Source organism: Rousettus aegyptiacus, unplaced genomic scaffold, assembly GCF_014176215.1.
Source record: "Rousettus aegyptiacus isolate mRouAeg1 unplaced genomic scaffold, mRouAeg1.p scaffold_m13_p_1, whole genome shotgun sequence".
NCBI lineage: Eukaryota > Metazoa > Chordata > Mammalia > Chiroptera > Pteropodidae > Rousettus > Rousettus aegyptiacus.
In genome coordinates this window covers 25,505,998-25,522,531 of record NW_023416284.1, presented here as the reverse complement: position 1 = coordinate 25,522,531, position 16,534 = coordinate 25,505,998, and the positions used below count along the sequence as shown (strand labels likewise).

Below are 16,534 nucleotides of genomic sequence, written 5' to 3'. Positions count from 1 at the left end.
GATTGGTTTCTGTCACCAAGAATTCTGACTCCTACAGCAACCATCTCAGACATCTGTGAACCAGAGAACAAGTCACCAAAAGGCAGTTCTAATCCCTCCGCCTCAGGGCTGCAACCAGACCTGAAACCTTTCTGATCTGTGCCTTCCATTCAGTACAAAGCAGGGCACACAGGCTGTCTCAATAAAATCTGATTGGCTGAGTCACTCAGTAAGTTACAAATACCGGCCAGAAGGTACTCAGCTAGTAAAAGCTAGTTGCTACTTTCAGAGATGTCCCACATGCATCTTAGACCCAAGATATCCAAAACTAAGGATGTCATCTTCCCCGCCTTTTCTCCCATCTCCTATATTGACTCGCACCTGTGCCCCATGTTCCAACAGCACTGAATGGCTTGCACTTTTCCCTTCCCTCTGTTGGGATGCCAACAGTGAGTAGTTGGTGTTCTTAGACCACAGAGGTAGGAGGGAAGGAGACAGGTAGCAGCCAATCAGCTACTTGTAGATAGGGACCAGACCTTGAATGCCAGGTCTGGATGAATTGGCAGTTATCTCATACAGTTTAGCTTTTTCCTCTTCCATTCCTCTTCTACCAAAGGTAGTCTCTATGGAAGATGACATAAAGGGCTTATATGTCCATCATCTTGACCAGAGATGCAACTGCAAGCAATGTTCCCACTTTACAGGTAAGCAAACAGAGCCTTCAAATGTCTTGGCTCTACAGCTAGCAAGTAGTAAAGCAAGAGCTTGAACCAAGTTTCCAGACTCCAAATCCCCATTCTTTCCTCTACTAGTACAGCTCTCTCAGAGATTTTTGTGTGTGGTATGAGGGAGGGGCGTCTCAGCCCTGGCCTGGCCCCAGTGGAAAAGTTCTTCCCCTCACCACCAGCCCTAGGGGCTAAGTCAGTTCCGGGGCCTCTCCTGGCCTACCTTCCTTCTCTAGATACTCTATCTTCTTAAATCCTCACAACAATCCTGTTAGGTTTTTATATTTGAAACCGAAGCTCAGAAGTTGTGTTTCACGCTCCAAAGTTCAGAATCTTCACCACCTTGCCTTGCTACAGTCCAGGTTTGGAATACCTAGCTAAAGAAACCGGCCACCCAGCGATGAAGCGGATGCTGGGGACCAGCCCCAGTTCAGGGCTTAGGGCCGCCAGGTGGCGCGGTGGAAGTGCGGCTGCTTCTCCATCTCGCTCACCGCGGGCCCGACGCACCTGAACTAAGCCGGGAGAGCCTAGGGAAGTAGGCTCGCGGGGTGGGGCAGGGCGGGGCGGGAAGTATCCCTATTCCTCAGTCTACAATGGCAAGGAACACTGGGACCGCCCAGGCCTTGATAGAGTCACGTCCCCACCAGGCGACCGCCAGTCTGCATCAATTTGCAGCATGCCCTGCGCTCCCCAGTGTGCAATTCATTTTCGGGGCATAGGGACTAGAAGAGAGGAGAAAGCAGCCAGCGGGGGTGGGACGGAGACTACACCGTCCCCACCTGTCCACTACCGGGAGGGGGCGTGTCTGGGGCGGGGTTTGTCCCGTAGGGCCCGCCCCGGGTCCCAGAACCCAGGGCGCGCGACGAGATATAAAGCAGCTGGGAAACAATGCGCCTGCATCGCGCTCCCGCGCGGATCCTAGTAGCGTCTGTACCGCCGTGCGCGAGCGAGGGTGGGAGTGCGCGCGCGAGGGGCGCGCTCTGGAATGCAGGCGGCGCGCTCGGTGGCGCGCATGTGCATGTGTGCGGGCTGTCGGGCTGCCCCGAGCCCGCCGCGAGCGGGTCTGCTCCAGGTGGTGGGCGGCGGCAGCGAGGTGAGGCTGCGGGCGGCCAGGGGACGGGCGCGCGTCCCGGGAGGGCGGGCTACAGGCTGCCTTCTGGGCAGAGCGCGCCGCCGCCCGCCCTGACGGGCCCTGGGAGCTGCGCTCCGGGCGGCGCTGGCAAAGTTTGCTTTGAACTCGCTCCCCGCTTCCTCGTCCGCACGCTGTGAGCGGCTTCCCTGGGCACACTGACCCAAGGCCAGGCTTCCCGGGACGCGAGGGAAGGGAACGGGTTTTAACCCTAGAGTTGGGGAGGTACGAGAGCTTGGTAGCCGGCTGTGCTGGAGAAATCGGGGACTCCTGCTTCTTTGGGCCCTTACCCTAGTCAGCACGTCCCCCTTCCCTCTCGTAGGGAGCGGACATGGACTTCGACTCGTACCAGCACTATTTCTACGACTATGACTGCGGGGAGGATTTCTACCGCTCCACGGCGCCCAGCGAGGACATCTGGAAGAAATTCGAGCTGGTGCCATCGCCCCCCACGTCGCCGCCTTGGGGCTTGGGTCCCGACGCCGGGAACCCGACTCCTGGAATTGGTCCCCCAGAGCCGTGGCCCGGAGGGGGCGCCGGGGACGAGGCAGAATCCCGGGGCCACTCGAAAGCCTGGGGCAGAAACTACGCCTCCATCATCCGCCGTGACTGCATGTGGAGCGGCTTCTCGGCTCGGGAACGGCTAGAGAGAGCGGTGAGCGACCGACTCGCCACTGGTGCGCCCCGGGGGAACCCGCCCAAGGTGCCCTCCGCTCCGGACTGCGTTCCCAGCCTTGAAGCCGGCAGCCCGGCGCCCGCTGCCCCCTGTCCGCTGGGCGAGCCCAAGACCCAGGCCTGCTCGGGGTCCGAGAGCCCTAGCGACTCGGGTAAGGACCGCCCTGGGCCATTCGAGAGGGGGGCACCCCTTGGGTGGCCAAAACTCTGCCGCTGTCTGAGGTCAGGCACTGGGTCTTCGTAAGCCCTTTGGCCACCTCCCCCTTTCTCTGGCTGTAGCTGCTGGTGTAGCCCCCAGCGGTGTCTGTCTGGCACGTGGGTGTGTTAGTAAACAGTTTGAAGAAGTGGCGTGGGAGCCAGCGTCCCTTTGATGATGATTGAAGCCCCAGGGGACAAGGGAGACTGGGTGAGGCTTGGCGTTTAGAGAGGACAATACTGGTATTTGGCTGTAGGGGATTTCTGTCCTCCCGGGCTGGAAGGGAACCTTTAAGGGTCACTCCAGGCTTGAAGTTTTTGTTGCTGCCTCTTTCCCTGGGAAACTCACACTCCCCTAGGGAGAGAAGAAGCTGATGAGCCTTTTGTACAAAGCCAAAGCCTTCATCCTTTCAAAAATCTGGTCTCCTATCTGCTTTACTTTAAAATGCTCCCACCCCTTACCATTTGTGCATGTGCACCATTACCCATAAGACAGGTAGGGAATGAACATTTTCCATTAACAGATGGAAGAACCGAAGCTTAGAAACAGGAAATCACTAGAAGTGAACTCAGCTTCCTGCCGTCTAGCCAACTTCTTTTGCCCAACCCTCCATAGCAACCAAGCACTAATTCCTTGATGTTTAGAAGATCTTCATGGTAGTTTACCTGAGAAGGACTACACCTTGCCTTGTTGCTTTGGCCTAAAGTGGAAAAGTGTCCCTTTAACTCCCCCTTTCCTGCCCCCCCCCAGCCCCGCCCAATCCATCTGAGAGCTTCAGCTCCCTCCTTGCATCCAACAAATGTTAACTGGCCTCTAATTTGTACCAGTGGACTAGGTGCAGAGGTCAGGGATATAGAGCTCCAGGCCCCCTGCCCCATCCTCCCTGTCCCATCCTTAAATGCGAGTGTCAACTTCACTGAGGGCAGCGTTCGGCCTTCTGTGCTATCAGACTACATTGTTCTTAGTCTAACCTCTCCTAAGACCTCTGTACCCATGAGTAATACTGGAGAAGAGGGTGCTTTTATGAGGTAGACTGAGGTTAGCATGGGGTAAATTGAGACAACACTCACTGCCGCGTTTAAGAATAACTTTTACATGACTCTTTAGAGGAAAATGAGGAATGGGGCATGGAAGCCATCATACATTTGAGGGAAAAAATAAGAATGACAAGAAAAATTAAAAGTCATTTTTTTTCAGTCCACTGTGTTAAGGTCATTTTTAATCTGCTTTCTACCCCAAGAGCTTGTGTTTGTTTAATGGCTGGAATGGGAATTTTGAGATCAAGAAACCAATAAAGATGTGTCTCTGCAAAGGCCAATGGAGTGGTGGAGTGGGAGGAGCACCGTTTGGGAGTTTGGAGATCTTAGTTTGAGATCCAGTTACAAAGGTGATGTGTAGACTGGCCAATCTGGGTCTTTTTCTCCCTTGGCACATGAGGGGATTGTCCTTGACCATCCAGCTGAGGACATTTCCTTTCCTGAGTAGAGTTAGACACTACTCTCTGAAAGGAGAATGGTATTTTACATGGTCTCTTTCTTAGGCCACAACTATGAGGTTTAACACTGAAATATTAAAGGTTTGGGATATGGGGAAGCCTCCTGAATCATTTTCTGACCTGCCCTTTAACCTGAACCTGTTTGCAAGCTCCCGGTTCACTCACAGGCCACATGGCCCAGAACAAAATGCAACAGATTGCAAACAATGAGGGGGTTGGGGAGAGTGATTGACTGCAGAGCTCAGCCAATAAAGGCTAGGAGCTGGGTAAAACAGCATTCCAAACACAGCTTAGCCAGCCAATCCCAGGCCTTGGGGCCAGGAGGGCTGAATGGTCAGGTTTTATTAATGGAGAAATAATGCGATTGTCCACACAATGGAAGCCTTCCTGACAAAGGGGCTCAAGCATCCTGATATGCAAAAGAGGCAGAGAACTGAGCTCTTCTGTAGTCAGGATAAAATGCATTAAGGTGGCCTTCTATGTGAGGCTGCAGAACATGTGGAGCAGAAAGGTTTTCCCTCAATTGCCTCTCTCCTGGCTGAGGTAACCCAGGAGACCTCCAAGCCAAGGAATGATGGGGTCATGTCCAGGTGTCTCCAGGTCCCTGGTGTTTCGGCCCTTGTACGGTGACATTCCCTTGCTGCTCAGTTCCTACCTCTGGCACAGGTAGCTTGGAAATGGTTATCCTTTGTGAAGTTACTGCAGCTTTTGCCGACCTGGGATTATAAATCCAACCCTCTACTAGTCCAGGGAAGGGGATGGAGTGGGCGACCTATAAATGATGGATGATTTAAGAAACCCATCGAACCCAGGAGCAAAATGCCCTTAAGGGAAACCTTTCCCTCCCCTCTGTGGGTGAGGAGGGATGGCAGAATAGAGAGCTGAAAGGGATGGCAGAATAGAGAGGTGGGGGAATAATAGGATTTATAACTTGTGAAAAGTAACAATTCCCCAAGTGCAGGCTGTGCTGGGCAGGAACAAAGGGCAGCTCTGCCCACAGACCCCTCATTTACAATTCTGATGGGGCATGAAAGAGCCGACTGGGGAAGATCTTTATAGCTAAACTTTGTCCCAGGCCGATAGTTCTTTCTCTCTATCCCTTCAGTGGGGGAGGGGAGAGCCTGTGCAGACTGGGGGCTGTTGGCTTGGGTCTGCCTTTTGTTCTTATCTAAGCTTTGCTGTGCAAAAGGAAATTGGAGAATATTTTCCTTCTTGCTTATTTCCCCTCCTTTCCTTCACACTGCCCTTACCCCATTACAAATGAATCAGCTGCCTTTCTCCTCACTTCAGTTTGTTTATATCTAAGTTGGGAAAACACCACCTCCTTTCCAAAGCTCCAGCATAGGGTCCTTGTACGTGCTTCTCATGGGGTGTGTTTCTTCTCTTCTTCTCCTCTTGGACAGAGGGTGAAGAAATCGATGTTGTGACAGTGGAGAAGAGACAGTCCTTGTGTGTACGGAAGCCGGTCACCATCACGGTGCGAGCAGACCCTTTGGACCCCTGCATGAAACACTTCCACATATCTATCCATCAGCAACAACACAACTATGCTGCCCGTTTTCCTCCAGAAAGCTGTTCCCAAGGAGGGGCTCCAGAGAGAGGTCCCCAGGAGGCTCTAGGGAGAGATGCTCCAGCAGAGAAGGAAGATGAGGCCGATGAAGAGGTTGTGAGCCCCTTGCCTATAGAAAGCAAGACTCCTCAGTCCGGCCACCCCAAACCTGTCAGTTCTGACACTGAGGACGTGACCAAGAGGAAGAACCACAACTTCCTGGAGCGCAAAAGGCGGAATGACCTCCGCTCAAGGTTCTTGGCCCTGAGGGACCAGGTGCCCACCCTGGCCAGCTGTTCCAAGGCCCCCAAAGTGGTGATCCTGAGCAAGGCTTTGGAATACTTGCAGGCCTTGGTGGGGGCCGAGAAGAGGATGGCTACGGAAAAAAGGCAGCTCCGATGCCGGCAGCAGCAACTGCAGAAAAGAATCGCGTACCTCAGTGGCTACTAACTGACCAAAAAGCCTGACTGCTGTCTTATAAAAACCCAAGTTTATTTTTTAACCTTCCTTCTCCCCCTTAGTAATTTGCACATTTTGGTTACGGTGAGACAGTCTGGACAGTAGATCTCAGAATGCTCTGCAGCCAGTGCATACACAATAAGGGCTTGCATTCTTGGAAACCTGGAAACCCAGCTCTCCCTCTTCCCGACTCACTGGAGTTCTATATCTTCTTTGGCGCCCTCAGCTTCTCAGGCAGGCATCTGACTGAGGGGCCTTGGGGTCTGCCTAGCTCACTAGCTCTGAAGAAAAGCCTGACAGATGCTATGCAACAGGTGGTGGACGTTGTTGGGAGCTCCAGGCTGCATGAAATCTCACACTCCGGATGAGCTTTAGGCTGGGAAAGGATGCTCCCACTGGTGTCTCTGGGGGTGATGCTAGGACAGCTGGGCCTGGATATTCTCCCTGAGGCTCCTTTTTCCAGGAGACACATGAGCTGTCGTGGGTGAAGACAAGCTCGCAGACTTGATCAACATGGACCATTACCTCACTGTCAGACACTTTATAGTAGCTGAGGAGTTGAAAAACCTTTAATATATATATTATGATGTTAGATGACACCCACTCCCACTCAATGCTACGAACTTGAGAACATTTAAAGAGCTTGGCCTCTAGATTCTCTGTCTCAAAGCCTTCTGGGCCCTTTCCTCTGAGGGAGAGACCATTCTGTCATCACAAGGGACTTTTTTGTTTCTTTCTGCCTTTGTTATGCAATGGGCTCTACAGCACTCTTTCCTTGCAGGCCAGATATATTTCCCCAATACACAGGGAAATGGGTGCTAATTTGAGGACTAGGGAAAGCTTGGAGTCCTGGCCATGAACTTGTTTCCTGCCTAGGTGTTTTCCATCTTGGTATCTTTTTTTAAGGCAGATGTCAGGGATGTCAGGAGTGAGAACTGTACCACTTCTTTCCCACTTCCCTGTCATCTCAGTTCTTCACTGATTAGTTTGAAGTTCTACTAGAACCATGCAAACCTGTCCTTCTTGTACAACTCTGAGGAGCTTGCTGGCTCTGTAGCCACCCTTGGGTCCCCTGCCAGCCTGACATGAGTCAGATCCCTTTCCCAGAATCTGGGCCTGACTGAAGTTCTTAACTGGGAGAGCTGCTGGGACTCATCCAGTGCTCCACATTGTGGCCCAGCTTTCTGGTGGGTTTTAAAGGAACTTCCAGGAGCTCTGCTTAGTTGGACCATGACGGATTTTGGCCCAGATGGACTTGGTACCTCCAAGTGGATTCCAGGTGCAGCTTCCACTCTTGCAAAGGCACCCAACCCTACAGGTGTCTTGTGGGCAACCTCAGGAGCCCCTAAGCTTAGCTTGGAAGAAGGACCAGCCCCTCCAGAACTCTGCCCAAGAGAGCAGGTGCCTGTTGGCTACCCGTTTGAAAGTAGGGGAGGGGAGAATGGTAGAGTGCTATATGGCTCTGGAAAGTGAGCTGCTCCTTCCAAAACAATTATGCACGATGTTCTGTTTCTGAAGTTGCTTCCTGGCCTGAGAACCTCAATGGAAGTTTGGGGAAAGCCTCTACATTTTGGAACATGGTTTTCGGGAGCCAACTAACTTCTGGAACTGTCTTTGGAGAAGAAGTGGGATGTAGGTTACTGATGTTTCACCTAAAGAGCTTGTGTTTTATAAGCTGCTGTTGCGTATTATGCTGGGAGCAGTTTTTCGTTTTTTGTTTTTTGTTTTTAATACTGTATTTTTGTATGCCTTTTGCAAAGTGGTGTTGTTTTTGTACAAGAAAAAAACTCTTGGGCAATTCTCCTGTTGCAAGAGTCTGATTATTTTGAAAAGCAGGTTTACCTGAAATTTTGTATTTAGTTGTGATTATTAATCGCCTGATTTTAAAATGTTGCCTTCTGGGACATCTTCTAATAAAAGATTTCTCAAACATGTCAGAGTGGGGGCAGCTTATGCTAAGCAACTCCCCCTGAACCAAAGAAGACTGACTATTTCAGGGTAGGCACAAGGGAGCCAGAGTGTTGCATTTCTCTTAACCACGTTGCTAACCTGTTCATTCCACTTTGGGTTCCTGAAATGCCGTTTCAGACGTGTCTAAACAATGTAGGCTCTGCTCTTGGTGAACAGGAAATTCTCTTGTGAATTGCAGAGTGCTGAATTTGCCTTTAGAAGGCTTGAAATTGTGGTTCCACCACTTACTTGTTTTGTGCCTTTTAGCTTTATCTTTCCAAGTCCTAGTTTCTTTATCTGTAAAATGGGGATAAATGCTACTTCACAGGAGTATTAAATGAAGTAGTAGATGATGAACCACTTTCTGAACTATAAAGCCTTATGTTCTTTTGGGTGGTACTTTTCTTACCTTAGTGGTGTGATGACCCTTTGCAGGACCTGTTTTTAAAAATTGTCTGCGAATTTGCGATATGTGATTTTTTTTCTCTTTCTTCCTGGATTAATGAAGGAATATGCAGCCTCCCTTTTCCTCACATAATTCTCATAAACTTGCTGCAAATGCAAGAGGGGAGAATTTAATAATAGCTCTTCCTGATAAAGCACCTCCTATGTCTAAGCTTGCTTCTCCATATTATGCTTTGCCATCCATGTGCCAGGGCTACTGAAGAGGAAATGAGGTTGTAAGAATGAAACAACATTATCCAAAGTTACAGAGCTAGTAAACGAGGCGGGATTTGAAACCAGCTCTGCCTATCTCTGCAGCCAAAAGTCTTAGCCACTGCATAGTAATGATCAGTTTGTTCTGTTAGCATAGTGTATGTGCAAGAGGTAAACATGGAATTCCATCACTTAACTGCTTCTTGGAACTCTCTCTTTGTGGCCATTGTGTCTGCCACTTTCTGGAATGAAGTGGAGCAAATATTACATGACCAGCACTTTTGCTGCATTTGTGGGCTGGAAGGGTTAGTCTTGTCCCAAAGAGGCCCCTTGTGGGACTGAAAGGAAAATGGCTGCTGTTCAGAAAGGCCACGAGCATCATAGTGGGAGAAGGCCACTTTGCCTTAGCTCCTCTTGCTTTACAGCTGAGACCTGAGTTGGTATTGCCTGACTGCATATCTGTGGAGCCTGAGTAGAGTCAACCAGCTACTGTAAATTACTCACATTTACCAAGTGACCTTCATCACAATGTCTGCCATATGGTACTAGAGCCCAGAAAGGTTTCTTGGTCAAGGTCACATAACACAGTCAGAATCTCAAACCCAGTCTCCTGTCAGGTATACTTTCCATTCTACCCTTACTGCCCCTAGAGCACCAAACCCAGTCCATAAGTAGCTGTTTGATAAAAACAGACTTGGATTACTGGGACTCTTTTCTCTTTTTTTGGGGGGGGGGGGCCTGGGGTGGGGGGCTCTTTTCTTAAAACTACATTTCTCTTTAGCGATTGTCAGTCACTCTGTCCCATCCTTTTTTAAGGGCATTTGTCAAGAAACTAAATCTGTAGGACTCCTCTCCCTTTACTAGATCTTGAAAGAATTCCTGGGCCCGCAATAAGGTGTTAGGGACTCCTAGGTACAGGCACTAATGCTAGTTGTTTTTACATATCTTAATTCTCACATTACTCTAGAGAACATGATGGTGTCACTCCATTTCACGGATATGCAAACTAAAGCTCAGACATTTAAGTCATTTATCTAAGCCCACACAGCTAGTACCAGCTGCCTGACTCCAAGCTTCAGCTCCTTTGAGTCCCAACTCCGCTAAGAAAGGAGTGGGAATAAAGCCATCTCCTGGGGGGAAGGGAGGGTGTTTCTGGAATGTGAAGTATTTTAAGCTCCTTCCTAACTCCTTTCTACAGACTCCTACCTCTATCTCTGTCTGAAAATAGCCAGGAGTTTATTTCTGGATTTCAGAGAACAATTTCTACAAATTAGGTTTGCCTCTGAGTAGTACACCTAAGGGACTACATCCCCAACTTGGGGATGTAGAGGTAGACAATAAGGGGCAATGGAGAAGCCACACTTGGTGTAGAAAGGAAAGGTCATCTTCTCTGTTAGACAACAAAAGGCTAAAGTGTGTGCTTAACTCCTGCCTCTTGGCAGCTATTTTGGGGGGACTGAGACAAGTTGAGCTATCTTAGATGTGCTGAGTTTGTCTAAAGTGCCCCCGTAGGTAAGATATTGCAGAATATTCACTTCAGAAGGAAAAGAGGGGGTGGGGATGTCTTTGTTGATCTGGAAGGTGATAGGGAGTGTGAGAGAGTTTCCTTTCAAGGATAAGATAACCAGTTGGGAGACGATTGATGACTGGGTGACTGGGAGGGGTGAAGAGGAGGGATCTAAATGTGTCAGTGGAAGTTCCATGGGGTGTGGGCTTTTCTACTTTAAGCCCAGTGGGCAGCTCTTGTTAATGTCTTTATTTAGAACTGCTGCCAAAAGGATCAACTATTAGTGTTAACATTCTTTCGCAGAGAAAATATAAATATATTCTTAAAGTCTTTAATCAGGTAAGTTACTAAACAATGAGACAGTACCAGGGGTCCAGTAGGTGCCCAGGAAGTGATACATCACTTTTAAACTTGTGGGAAGCAGTATGGTTAAGAAGTCTCTCGTACCAGCTTAGATCTCAGTTCTAAATCCAGCTCTTCATTTTCCAGCTGCCTGACCTTGGACAAATTATTAACCTCTCCTAGCCCTAGTATCTGTAAAATAGGTATAAATAATACCACCTACTTCACTGGGTTGTTGTAAGCAATAGTAAGTGCTCAGTAAATAATTAGTGTTGTGTGCGTGTATGTGTGTGTGTGTGTGTGTGTGTGTGTGTAATGAATTATTGTATGTGGAATGTTCAGTCCTTGCTGCACAGTAAGCATTCTGTTGATGCAGGACAGAACAATTCCCCCAAGTGAGACTAGACTCAAGCTCTGTAGTGAGAGAGAAGAGTGTTCTTGGGGGAGTATGAGAAAGCATTGAAACATATGCCAAAGTTAGAGTCAGAAGGAGAGTTTAACACCATAAACAGCGTGGTCTCCTCTCAAAGGCAAAGTGAGAGCCTGAGAGACTCAGAGGGTCAGAGACAATAGAGAGAAGGACGGGAGAGAGTAAAGGCACAGAGAGACCTGAGTGTCCAGGGAATTCAGTTTATATATCATTCTTTAGTTCCTGTGAATTACAGTTTAAAGACTTTACTTACCCATTTTCCTTTGATATGGACAAACAGTGAGGAAGGATAAGAGTATGTATGTAGAGTGAAAAGGTAAGCATATGTAGTGTGAAAGGCCTGCTGGCAGTTCCCAGCCCTTAATCCATAGGTTCCCCATGGTTTTAGCCATAGGGAATGAATGATTTAATTTTGTGTAAGGCACCACTTAAAGACTCTGTTTTTCCTGTTTTCTCTTCACAGTGTTGGGAAAAGGGTTGTTAGTAATCTCAGCAGAAATCTTCCTTTGTTCTGCAGGTTCCCTCATGGTCTGGCTACAGGGCTGATCAGCATATTGGAGTCTCTGAATGTAGCTTGAGTTAACATTTTTATTCCCTTGCCTCCTCCCTACATTACTATGAACATATTAGCTATTATCTTTTTTTTCCAGTTATTTTTATTGAAGTAAAATACACATAACTTAAATTTATCATCTTAGCCATTTTTAAGTATTCAGTTCAGTGGTATTAAATACATTCATAATGTTATGCAACTATCATCACCAGCCATCAATATAACTCTTTTCATCTTGTAAAACTAAAACTCTGTCTCCATTAAATAACTTCCCATTCCCCCACCCTCTAGTCACTGGCAACCACCATTCTACTTTCTCTATAATTTTGACTAAATTATTTCATATAAGTGGAATTCTACATTATTTGTCTTTGTGACTGGATTATTTCGCTTGGCACAATATCCTCAAGTTCATCCATGTTTCAGCAAGTGTCAGAATTTCCTTCCTTTTTTAAGGTTGAATAATATTCCATCGTATGTATATACCATATTTCACTTATCTATACAGATGTCAATGAACATTTGAGTGGCTTCTATGTTTTAGCTATTGTGAATAATGGTGCTGTGAAAATGTGTGTACAAACATCTCTTTGAAATTCTGCTTTCAGTTATTTTGGGTATATACCTAGCAATGGAATTGCTGAATCATATGGTAATTCTATTTTTAATTTTTTGACAAAACTCCATATGGTTTTCCACATTGGCTCTTCCCTTTTACATTCCCACCAACAGTGCACAAGACTTCCAATTTCCCCACATCCTCTCCAACACTTGTTATTTTTTTTTTTATGGTAACCATCCTAATGGATGTGAGGTGATATCTCATAGTGATTTCGATTTATATTTACCTAATGATCAATGATGTTGAGCATGTTTTCATATGCTTATTGTCCATTTGCATTTATTCTTTGGAGAAATGTCTATTCAAGTCCTTTGCCCATTTTTGAATTAGATTTTTTTTTAGTTTTAGAAGTTCTATATATATTCTGGATATTAATCGCTATCAGATATATGATTTTCAAGTATTTTCTCCCCCAAATCATTAGTGTTATTTAAACCATTTAAAAAGTCATACCTAAAATACAGATTCATCATAGTGGAAGATGATAGAAAGGATTGGTAAAATAAGAAAGCTACCCAGAAGGAATACCTGAAGTAATCTGGAATACACATATTGATGCCTCAGGAGGCAGTAAACTATCAGGGAAGGAGTGGCCATGATTTGGGGAGACTGAGATAAGCAGAGGATGAAAGGAGGTTAAAGACCTGAGCCTCTGGTGGGTCCACAGCATCACATGACCCATGGTAGGCAGGAGCTGCAAGTCTATGATGCTACCGCACATGTGTCCTTACTTGGCACTGCAGTGCTTCAAACTGAGCTGGAGTCAACTGACTCCAGTCATTAAACCTAATGTCTATTTTGTTCAGGCTGTGAGTCTCAAACCTGAGTACATCTTAAGGTTAGGGCCAGAAATCTACATTGCTGACAAGCAAGCAGGGAGGTAGAATCCTGAGATTATACTTAGAAAAACACTGGAATAAGGGTTTGTAGCCAAGTCCTGCAGAGATATAAAAATGTTCACAGAAGGTGGTATAAATGGTATAGTATAAGGGTTAAGAAAATGGTCTTAGGGTTACTACCTACATGACGTTGGGCAAATCACTCACCTCCCTGCGTGAATTTCATTCTTTAAAATGGATATAATATTAATACCTACCACATAGAACTGTTGTGAAGAGTAAGCAATAATAATATGTAAAACACTTAGAATAGTACCTCCCATATAGTTAAGAGCAATGATATATGAAGCTATTATTCCTATAGAAGTTTATGAGCATGCAAACATAATTATGAAATAAGGCATTATGTGTCTCAGACAAGGGCTGCAAGCCTCCAAAGGGGAAGAGAGTACTTTCTTTGGAGTCATCAAGAAAGTTTTTGTTGGGGGATATTGTGACTTTAACTGGAACAAGATGTACAGTGGTATCTTGCTAAGTGAAAAGAATAAGGTATTCTAGGCTAAGGGAATAGATTTGAGGAAAAGGGGATTAAGAAGGTTGTGTGGAACCTGGGGAAAGAGGGAAATCTGGTCTGATTTGCTGGCTGAGTGGTCTAATTTTTACAAAACGAGAGGGGTTGCACTGGATTTCTAAGAGGGTTTTTTCAATGGCAAACACCCTCTGTGATTCCTTGAAATAGGGAAGTCAGGGAAAGAAACCGATAGTGGTTTGAGACACAGATTGAAGTGATGGGGTCATCCAAAACAGGAAGTTGGAAATGTGACACTGAAGCTTTAGAAAGGGATTTGAAATGAAGATACAGGTTTGAATCTCATCAGGAGATAAGATGATGAAGGTCCAAAATGCCAAGCCATGAGAAAGAGAAGGGGCCGTAGAAGTACAGGAAAAAGCTTAGAATAGGCAAGGATCTCTGATGGCTCTGCATCTTTTGCCCCTTGTACCTACCCTACTCTGATTTTGCAGCTTTCAGAGATCCCCTGTGGGTGTGCAGCCTCTCTTAGCTGAGAAGGCCCGAAGTGAGCTCCCTTTGAGAACATTCTGGTGTGCTCTGAAGCAAACTCTATACTCAACTTTAGGTGTAACATAAACTCTACAACATGGCGAGCTCTATTCTCTTTTTTCCTTCACTTGTTTTGAATAATTCTAATGCTCCTGAACTCAAATTGGCCAATCACCAATGGAAACAGCAATTTGCCAAACCAATGCAAGGTGTTGTGATTACTCACAGGTACTATACCAAATTCAGGTTTATCCAGAACTTGTGAATGTAACCTTATTTGGAAATATAGTCTTTGCAGATGTTAAAATGAGGTCATACTGGAGCAGGCTGGACCCTAATCTAATGACTAGTGTCCTAAAGAGAGGAAAATTCAGACAAAGACATACACACAGAGAAGATGACCATGTGAAGATAAGAGACAGGACTGGAGTCATTCTGCCACAAACCAAGTAATTCCAAGGGTTGCCAGCAACCACCAGAAGCTAGAATAGGCAAGAAAGTGTTCTTCCCTAGAGCATGGAAGCATGGCCCTGCTGACAACTTGATTTTGGACTTCTGGCCTCCAGAACTTTGAGAAAATGTGGTTATGTTGTTTTAAGCCACCCACTCTGTGGTAATTTGTTATGACAGCCATAGGAAACTAATACAGGAGCCAAGTTCATCATGAAATACTCCCGCAGGAAATGTTTTTCATTTGGGATACCCAATTATATGGGGTTAGACTGCAAAGTTACCTTAGGTTGTACCAAAAAGCTAGGGTTTGTCTTTGACCCAACTTTCTTCTCTTATCTTGGAAATCAATGCTTCAGGACTCACATGGAACATTCTTCTTTTGATCCAGACTCTCACATCATCTTCCAGAGTTCTATCTTGAGTGTTTGAGCTTTCTGGATGCTTCACTTTGAATGGCCCTTGGACTTCTGCTTTTACCTCTTTAGTGAGGTGGATGGGGTGTTACTATGGCCCTTCCATTTTAATGGTTTCACCTTCAGCCTTCTTCTTATGCTTCTTTCTTTTTCTAAAAAATTTTAAAGTAAGTTATTTAAAATACACAGAGGATAGAAAATAATGCAATGAACACTAATGGGTGATTACCCAGATTTCCCTTCTACCTTCCTGCCCTTCTTTTTTCCTCCTTTTCTGCCAAGTTCCCATGCATATCCCACTCCATGTACTGCTCTCAATTTCCTAAAGAAAGTGAGGTAGTGCAAAGGGGCCCAGCCTAATTATACAGCTGCCCCTAGAGTATAACACACACACATTGTGGGTAAAAATTAGGTGACTGGCTGTGGACTTTCAGAAGGGCAGGCAAGGAATTATTACCCTTCAAGTAATTTGAGCATCCCTAGTACCTCATTCCTACATTTTAGATACGCTATTCCAGACTGAACCTATCCCAAGATTTTTGCCTTTTACATTAGAATTCTTTACCCAAAATAATCTGTAAGCAATGGAGTATGTTGGAGATGGGCTTCTGCATTCTCCACCTCTGGATATACACATACACTTTAAGTGAGAGATTCCCTTTCCTCTTGAGCTATCTTTCAGAATAAATTGAGCTATATCTCATCAGGCCTCTTAAAAGGTGGAGAGGGGGTCAGGGCTAACACCTGGACATGACTACAAATAACGTTCCCAATTCCCTTTTGTAGCCTTTTGTCTCCTTATTACCCCGCAAAACTTCCCATTAGAGGGCTTTATGTTGTTGTTGTTTTTTTTTTTAAAGAAATACTTATTAACTCTTGATCATAGACTTCAATTTCCTAATTTTCCTCTGAACTTTATCTTTTCAATTAAGATTTCAAGTTACAGATTATCTCACAGGAACTATTAGTATAATTCGGAGTTCAGAGGATCATTAGGGAGACAAATAGAGATACAAATAAAATAGTATAAAGGCATTAAAAATACATTTCCATTCTCTTTTGGTAGGATTGGTAGAATTACCATAAATGGAAATGCTATGATGTTTTTCTCACTTCTCTTTTGTTTTGGACCATAGCTCCATCCTGATTTAGGAGTCTTTCCTGCTCAGCATTTTAGAGATAATTCTCCCCATGGTCTACAGGATCCCTGTTCTCTTTGTTTCTATAGCAACAGTCCCGTGTTGCTTGGCTAGAAGCAATTTTCTGCTGCTGTGGTGAAGGCCCATTTTTTCATTCCTTTCTCCTCAGTTGCCTTGGTAACCAGCCTCTCCCTCTTCTGGTCTCTCAGTGGTAAATTCCACCCCCTCTTTTTTTTCTCTCTCTAGTAACAGTCACCTGGTCATGACTTGGACAGTGCTTTCCCATCTTTGAGTGAGCATACACTGTTATGATCAGATTGTCATCACGAAATTAGCTTCCCTTTTGCCTTATTTGCATCATT

At 46.0% G+C, this 16,534-nt stretch overlaps 1 protein-coding gene across 2 annotated transcripts; it reads left to right on the top strand.

Annotated features, from left to right (window-relative positions):
• The first annotated feature begins 1,574 nt into the window (after positions 1–1,574).
• On the top strand, positions 1,575–9,466 carry MYCL (MYCL proto-oncogene, bHLH transcription factor). 2 transcript variants are annotated; one of them, XM_016140077.2, is made up of 3 exons: positions 1,575–1,797; positions 2,156–2,660; positions 5,603–8,137. In XM_016140077.2, the coding sequence occupies exons 1-3, from the start codon at positions 1,690–1,692 to the stop codon at positions 6,196–6,198; spliced, it is 1,209 nt and encodes a 402-aa protein (XP_015995563.1). In that variant the 5' UTR covers positions 1,575–1,689; the 3' UTR covers positions 6,199–8,137. The 2 variants fall into 2 exon arrangements, with proteins under 2 accessions (XP_015995563.1, XP_036088234.1); XM_036232341.1 differs by lacking the exon at positions 1,575–1,797 and adding an exon at positions 1,861–1,969 and having other exon boundaries at positions 5,603–9,466.
• The last annotated feature ends 7,068 nt before the right edge of the window (positions 9,467–16,534 follow it).